This window comes from Polypterus senegalus, chromosome 7, assembly GCF_016835505.1.
Source record: "Polypterus senegalus isolate Bchr_013 chromosome 7, ASM1683550v1, whole genome shotgun sequence".
NCBI lineage: Eukaryota > Metazoa > Chordata > Cladistia > Polypteriformes > Polypteridae > Polypterus > Polypterus senegalus.
In genome coordinates this window covers 105,681,437-105,690,009 of record NC_053160.1, presented here as the reverse complement: position 1 = coordinate 105,690,009, position 8,573 = coordinate 105,681,437, and the positions used below count along the sequence as shown (strand labels likewise).

General features: G+C 36.6%; 1 protein-coding gene across 1 annotated transcript; it reads right to left on the bottom strand.

The window, feature by feature from the left end:
• Window positions 1–427: 427 nt before the first annotated feature.
• On the bottom strand, window positions 428–4,591 carry LOC120532765 (C-C motif chemokine 21-like). Its single transcript, XM_039759135.1, has 4 exons — window positions 4,476–4,591; window positions 3,938–4,058; window positions 3,448–3,597; window positions 428–1,057 (listed from the first exon to the last, which is right to left on the bottom strand). Exons 1-4 carry the CDS (start codon window positions 4,534–4,536, stop codon window positions 1,042–1,044), a joined length of 348 nt encoding a protein of 115 aa, XP_039615069.1. The 5' UTR covers window positions 4,537–4,591; the 3' UTR covers window positions 428–1,041.
• Between the last annotated feature and the right edge of the window lie 3,982 nt (window positions 4,592–8,573).

The window sequence follows — 8,573 nt, the reverse complement described above, 5'->3', positions numbered from 1 at the left end:
TTACTTTATTTCAAGTTTAAACAGGATGACAAATGTTTATGCTCTTAATTTAATGAGTAAAATGGACCATTTCATGAAATGTATGTTTCAGTTACTGATAAATCTACAAATTAACTAAAAGTAAATGGATAGAGAAAACCAGGAGAAAATATATTGTTAATTCCATTCATGAAGAGGCAGAAATGCTGTTCATTATGATTTTTCATTACTTAAACACAGATTTACAGCTTACTGATGGGAGTATAGACATAAACTAATGTTACATTTTAAATGAAAATGTATTTTATTGAGCTAATTTAACAGTTTGCAACAAATAACACAAACCGAATGAGAAAAGTAGCCTGTTTTTCACAATCAGTACTGATATAGATGAGAAACATACAGTGGCTAAATGACTACATCCTGAAGCAAAATCAAAACAAAGAACTAACATCCACAGGTAAACTTTTAATTCAAAATGTTTTACATTTCACAAGCACTTGTCATTGTTTAAATATATTTCTGCATGTAAAATATTGGCAAGATAGCTGACTTGCACAGGGACAGCTCGTGATCCGTCGTGGGTACTGAAGGAAACAGAAGGCAGCATTTTCAGAGTGTACATGAGTCTTTTTTTAGAGTCAGAATTATTTTTATTCGCCAGTACTTAATGTACAAGAATTTGACTTGATAGATTTGGAGCTGCTTATAACAGAACACAAATCACATAAAAATGCCATAAACATAACGTAGCATTAGTTAAAAAGAAAAACTTCATACAAAGTTGCATAATGGTACGATTATAAAGGAGATGTACAAAATATGATGTGCAAAGTGTACCAGGCATGATAGGTTTGTACTTCTAAAACATAAGCAGGAGCTTTACAGCAGAGAAAAGGTCTATTCCAGTAAAATCCAGTTAAGCAATATGAAATACAGCAGCAAAGTCCCACAGTGCAGTTTTGTGCATTGATTACATTTTGTGCGGTCAGCAGCTTTTGTATTATCTACTTCTGCTCAACAGTATCTTCGGTTATGTAAACTTATAGTTGATTTCTTCACTCATTGCTTTTCTCCTCTGTTAGGGAAGAAAAAATGCAAAATACAATTTCTAAAAAGAATAAATAATGACTTCTTTCTTGAATCACATTTATTTGTATTAGGAACATCATTGAGATATTTCTGTTATGGGCTGATTATATTTCAGAAAAAAAGAAGAAATATATAAAACATTTACATATACACAGCAAAAGTTTGCATGTGTTGTATCCTGTAGTAGAAACAGTAGTGTTCATACAGTATGAGGCTAGAAAAAAGGTTGTTGGGGTACACTTTATCTGAGACACTGGTTTAACTATGTTTTGAGACCACTTTCTATTAGGTCAAATGTCCTACCATAGCACACTTATAAACACACAATTCACAGAATTCAAAAAACATCTGTTAGATAAGGCAATGAACTTTAAAACCATCATGCTATAGATTCATGTCTCCAATTCTAACTTTTTTGTAACCCTTAACTGCCACAGCTCTACTTTTAAAGGACGTGTCCAAACCATCTGTGCAATTGTTCTGTTTATTCAAAGCTCCTAGAAAGCTTATTAATATAAAAGACACATCACAGTTTGGGACAGAGGCCTTAAAAGTTTCCTGTACTGGAAATGTGGTGATGTGGACTGGTCTGTTAGACATGTATTGGTATGTAATGCAAAGAAAGCAGTTATTAATGTCTTGTAACATAGCAGTATGTGGCAGCTAGGTGCACTATAAGTAGTTCTATTTGAACCTTTTGACATTGGCGTTTTGCAGTCTTACATTTACTAAAAAAATAATTGTTAAGGTCATGATATACGGCAGTAACAAACTACCAGGTGTACCTATGCGAATACCAGTCCACTGATCTTGCCAAATATGTAACAGTATATTAAAACAATTGTTTACAGCTAATGTTTCTATCTCTCTCTCTCTCTATATATATATATATATATATATATATATATATAGAGAGAGAGAGAGACCGACCAAGGGAGAGACACTGAAGACTGAATTTCAGCACATTGCATCTTCTTTCTGTGATTAATGAGATATTATCTTTATCATTCAAATTGTCAACACAATTTTATGGTATGCAATGGCAATATCAGACATACCCACAATCAGGCAATTACCGTAGAAACTCGTGTATAAGTTGAAAAATTTATGCCTTAAAATTCATTCAAAAAAACAGGGTCAACTTGTCTGCGGGGCAACACAATTTTTCATAGAATTTGGGTAATGGCACAGTGCACAGTGCTTTTATTTAAAACAGTGAATCAAAATCAGTGTTCAAAGTAAACAGTGCAGTAATTCAAAAGAACTCTTCATTAAATAAATAATCCATAAAGCAAACGTGGAGGTTTAAAAATCAATAAAATAGCACACACAGCTGCCTGCGAGCGCTCATTCGCTCGCTCGCCAACTTGCACTGTCTCTCTCTCCTGCTTTCTCCAGCCCCCCGTCTTTCTTTCTCTTCCTTGTTTTTTTTTACTCCGTTTTGGCTTCCACACAGCTGCCTGCGAGCGCTCGTTCGCCCACTCGCACACCCTCTCTCTCTCTCTCTCTCTCTCTCTGCTTTCTCCAGCCACCTCCATCTTTCTTTCTCTTCCTTGTGTGTGTGTGTGTTTTTTTTTTACTCCGTTTTTACTTCCTCTCTGACTGACTCGCGCTTCTCATTAGCCACAGGAACAATCACGGATGTGGGCAGTCCCTCACCTGTGCACTAGGTGAGAAACGTCCACACCACAGATCGCCCTGTGGCTCGCTAAGTCGCGAGTGTGGTGATTATTTATTTAAAAACTAAAACGGCCTGTGCTAAGAGAGCTGTCGACATATAGCACCACATAAGCCTTTGTTGGAATTTCAAGCATCGGCTGGCAGGTGTACGCAGTTTATGAACAGATAAGGGCTGTGCCTTCGTCAGCGAACAAAAATCGCGCAGAAGCTGCCGAAAGATCTATAAGAAAAGGTCAGTTCCTTTCATAAATTTATTATCAAGCAAAGAAAACGGCATGACTTTGAACAGAGTAACATTGGTAACATGGATGAAACGCTAATGACATTTGATATGCCGGGGAATCGAACTGTAGCAGGTATTGGTGAGATACATATTAAGACAACGGGCCATGAAAAAACCCGTTTTACCCTCGATTTATACGCGGGTCATAACAAATTTCATAATTTTCGGCTTAAAAATACAATCGACTTATCTGCGAGATCGACTAATACGCGAGTATCTACGGTAACTTCCTTCAAATGATGACACTTTCGGACCCTTCCGTATATGACTAGAAGCCATTCTGATCAAGTTTACCTCTTTCTTACATCCACTCAGTTATTTTTTATAATGTTTTATTGCAACTACATAGTGGAAGAAACACACAATCAGAAATTAGTGAAACTGTAAATTGGTACAAGATGTAATACACCCACCTTGTGTGTCTCTTTGGCTTGCTTCTTTGATGTTTTCCTTTGGGTTTACCCTTTCGATATCTTTTGCTTTTGTCCAAATAGTCCATAAGATTTTTTACCCACTTTGATGAATCAGGTGCACACAGTGACATACCATTTTCAGCCTTAAACCTGGACAAAGGGATTAGAGACAGGTGAGAAATTTGCTATTGATGAGCCATGGCAACACTATATCTTATTAAAAAGGTAAAACGTAAGTTAAGGATGAGGTTCTGACTAAAAATAAGTTCTAAAAATTCATAGGGTACAGGAATCGAAAATGGTTAGGAGTGATTTATTTAAGGTCATGAAAAAGCACATTTTTAACCAATGAATTTTGAATATATAAAATCAGCAACTCAGTAACAGGATCATAAAAAGCTGTTGGCAGAGTGGAAACCTCAATACCAAACCTTTGCCAAAACCTCAATGGCAAAGTGATGTTATAATCAGGAATGTCATGAATACATACACAATGGCCTTAATTGAACATCCATTTTCAGGTTTTTGTACTCTGTATGATAGAACCACATTCCTTGGGACTGGTTTGTCTTTAGTCTCCAAGCAGCAGTCCATAGCACCATCATCATTCCCTGAAAGAAACACAAAACATTTCGAAGTTGAAGTAAAATCATTCCCAAATAGAGCTAACTTCTACATACACCTACTTTCTTTGGATAGACGTTTAATGTGAGAATCACAATTTTCTGTGCCTCATAATATGACTTTATGCCTTCTAATCTGCAGGGCATACTGTGCTTAATAATAGTTATTTATACACTTGCTCTTTAGTAGCTCCTAATATCAGTCTTCATGTGCTCCTTATATTGTCAAGAAATTAAAGACACAGCAATCCAAATGAACTCACATCACCTGAAAACTCAACATTACCACCTCCAGGGTAAAATACATGACAATTGCTGATCTTCCAAAAGAGTACTCTAATGGTGAAGCTTACAACACTGCCCAGTATTTAATCTTCTACTATGCCACCTAAACCATATTTTTACCTTGACAGCAGCCCCAGAAGAGAAAAGCTGCAATCAGAAGTGTTGCCTCTCTTAATGTCATTTTGTTCCTGCCTGAATGTGTCAATTCAAAGCAAGTGTTCTATGCTATGCTTCTAACTCAGGCTCCATTTATACAAATAAGACAAGTTTCGATTTACCTCAGCAACATGCCTTCCTGGAAAATTTCCTAAATTCTACTTTCCTGGCACTCCTATTCCAGTACCTGTTTGGAACATAAGGGGAGGAGTTGGTCTGTGCAGGCCTGAAGCATTGTTCATTCTGCTAATAAAAAACAATATAGTAAATTAAATTGTCTGCACGGGACTTGACTCTAACAGAATATCAAGATAGAAACTGAGAATAAGAGCTTTTTCACTTTGATGCAGAGCTGTCTTCTTTACAGTGTGGTTTATATTAGCTTTTTATTAGCAGCAGATGTACAGTTGTGCTTGAAAGTTTGTGATGCCTTTAGAAATTTCTATATTTAAATAAATTTGACCTAAAACATCATCAGATTTTCACTCAAGTCCTAAAAGTAGATAAGGAGAAACTAGTTAAACAAATGAGACAAAAATATTATACTTGGTCATTTATTTATTAAGAAAAATGATCGAATATTACATACTTGTGAGTGGCAAAAGTATGTAAACCTTTGCTTTCAGTATCTGGTGTGACCCCCCTTTGCAGCAATAACTGCAACTAAATGTTTCCAGTAACTTTTGATCTTTCCTGCACACCAGCTTGGAGGAATTTTAGCCCATTCCTCCATATAGAACAGCTTCAACTCTGGGATGTTGGTGGGTTTCCTCACATTAACTGCTCGCTTCAGGTCCTTCCACAACATTTGGATTGGATTAAGGTCAGAACTTTGACTTAGCCATTCCAAGACATTAACTTTATTCTTCTTTAACCATTCTTTGGTAGAACAACATGTGTGCTTAGGGTCGTTGTCTTGCTGCATGACCCAACTTCTCTGGAGATTCAGTTCATGGACAGATGTCCTGACATTTTCCTTTAGAATTCTCTGGTATAATTTAGAATTCATTGTTCCATCAATCAAGGCAAGCTGTCCTGGCTCAAATGCAGCAAAACAGGCCCAAACCATGATACTACCACCACCATGTTTCACAGATTGGATAAGGTTCTTATGCTGGAATGCAGTGTTTTCCTTTCTCCAAACATAATGCTTTTCTTTTAAACCAAAAAGATCTATTTTGGTCTCATCCGTCCACAAAACATTCTTCCAATAGCCTTCTGGTTTGTCCATGTGATCTTTAGCAAACTGCAGACGAGCAGCAATGTTTTTTTTGGAGAGCAGTGGCTTTTTCCTTGCAACCCTGCTATGCATGCCATTGTTGTTCAGTGTTCTCTTGATGGTGGACTCATGAACATGAACATTAGCTAATGTGAGAGAGGCCTTCAGTTGCTTAGAAGTTACCATGGGGTCCTTTGTGACCTCGCTGACTATTACACGCTTTACTCTTGGAGTGATCTTTGTTGGTTGACCACTCCTGGGGTTGACCATTCCTGGGTCTTGAATTTCCTCCATTTGTACAGAATCTGTCTGACTGTGAATTGGTGGAGTCCAAACTCTTTAGAGATAGTTTTGTAACCTTTTCCAGCCTGATGAGCATCAACAACTCTTTCTCTGAGGCCCTCAGAAATCTCCTTTGTTCATGCCATGATACACTTCCACAAATATGTGTTGTGAAGAGCAAGACTTTGATAGATCCCTGTTCTTTAAATAACACAGGGTGCCCACTCACACCTGATTGTCATCCCATTGATTGAAAACACCTGACTCTAATTTCACCTTCAAACTAACTGCTAATCCTAGAGGTTCGCATACTTTTGCCACTCACAAATATGTAATATTCGATCATTTTCCTCAATAAATAAATGACCAAGTATAATATTTTTGTCTGATTTGTTTAACTGGTTTCTTTGTATCTACTTTTAGGACTTGAGTGAAAATCTGATGATGTTTTAGGTTATAATTTATTTATGCAGAAATATAGAAAAATCTAAAGGGTTCACAAACTTTCAAGCACAACTGTATTTTACATATTAGTAAGAAATAATGACTCACAGTTTGCCACTTTTTTATAGCTTATGTTTCTGCTGTAAACTAATGAGAAAACAAAAAGGGACTATATTTATTTACTAAGCATGGAGAAAATATGAAAAGAAGCAATTTAGCAGTTTTCTTTTTTTATAGAAATTTTGTTGTGAACACTTATATGAAGCACTTTATAAAAACATACAGAATAATAACAAATGTGCAAGGACACAGAGTTGGTCCACTGTTTTACGTTTAGATCAACTCAGGACAAAATCTCCATTTCAGTACTCATGGAGGCTGAGTATAATGGCCCCTTAGCAAATGGAACAATTACTCTTGTGTCTCTGTTTTTTAAACATTCCTGAAGCCTTGTACATACTTTCAACATAGTACTGAAGAAGTTTCATAGTCAATATGCTCACACAATATCTAGCACTTTCAGCATTTCTGGTCAAATCTCATCCACCCCTGAACCTTGCTATTATAGATTTTTTAATTACAGCAGTGACTATAATCACAGAGATTGACTCAGTCCTAGCCAGTGCATCTAGCAAGGGAGTAGTAATCAGTTGTAAATATTCTTCAAAGTATTTCTTACAAAAAATCAATGTTTTTCCACCCTTGTTGCTAGCAGCTTGGACAACTTCCTGCCTACCATTCCCGAGGCTTTGAAGGGTTTGCCAAAATCTTTTTGTGGGTACATGAAAATCAGTCATCATGTTCTCACCAAACTCTAACCACAATGGGCTTTCATTTTCAGCTATCTGTAGCTGCTGCCTTGGAAGCCTAGGTCTGTAGCGGCTTGCCAGTAACTCTCTCAAATTTAAAGACCTTCCTGTTCCCCTTATATGGAAGAATTCTTTTTTGAACTTGACAGTTTTTCTTATTGCTAATGTCCACCAATGGGTGGTAAGGCCGCAGTCAAGGTAGGTACCAGCAACCTTGTGATAAACTCCTTGCAATTGTATTGAACAGGATGCAAAATTCCTTTTGGACGTGTGAAATGAACTCATTCTAAATAGAAGCATGTGATAGTTGTTCCCATCACTTTCACATTACCTCTTTAGATTTTCTAAATATGTCCATTCATTTGAGCCAGATCATCAGTTGAAGAACGAAAATTGCATTTGTTTTTGACAATGTATGATTATCACAGAAATCCATTAACAATACTCCATTTGGAATCAGATTAAGCAGACTCTTCCTGTCATTTCTATAATTCCACATGTATGTCCAACCCTAACCCTTGATGTGTTCCAGGAGAAGTACAGAGTGTAGAGATGGTACTTTTTCGAGTACTGTATCCAATGTCTCTAAAACAGCTGAATTCTCAAGTTTGTTGCCCAATTTTCTACTTTTGCAGATTCTATCTATATATCTATCAGTTCAACTATTTGGGCAGTGGCATATCCTGTTGGCTACATGAGATTTCTACTTCAAACTTTGTGACTTAATGGATGTTATGTCATTGATTCTATCATGGTCAAGTAACCCTTGTAACACACCCCTCCTTCTTTTATTTAGAAAATGAATATACATAATAATGCCCTTCAAGCACACTGTGGTGTTCAGTGTGATAACGCATAAACTGTAGCAATTAACTCCGACAAAAAAACTTGTCAAGCTTAAAATGTTTTTTCCCATGATGGTATGCTTTGCCAGGCACTGTACAAATAAGTTTCCCTGCAGTTTGCCACCAACTGAGCTATCTTTATGTGCAGTGTTCCCTAAAGAAAAATAATCCTGTTGACCCAGGCTTAGCACACTTCAAATAAATAGTCTTGAACTGTCTCTACCTCTCTCAACTTTTCTTTCTTCTTATATCTACTTCATGGTACATATTTAAATAGCAAAAGAAAGGGAAGCCAACAAAAGATCAAGGATAATCTAAGGAACCAAACAAGAAAATAATTTGCATACTGGGGCCCACAAAGAGGATTATTACCATTTTTATAGCAGAGATATAAGCTTTTGTAAATCTGAGAGAAATATTTTTTATAACAGGTGCTTTGCAAGGATGTGGTGATTTCTGAAAG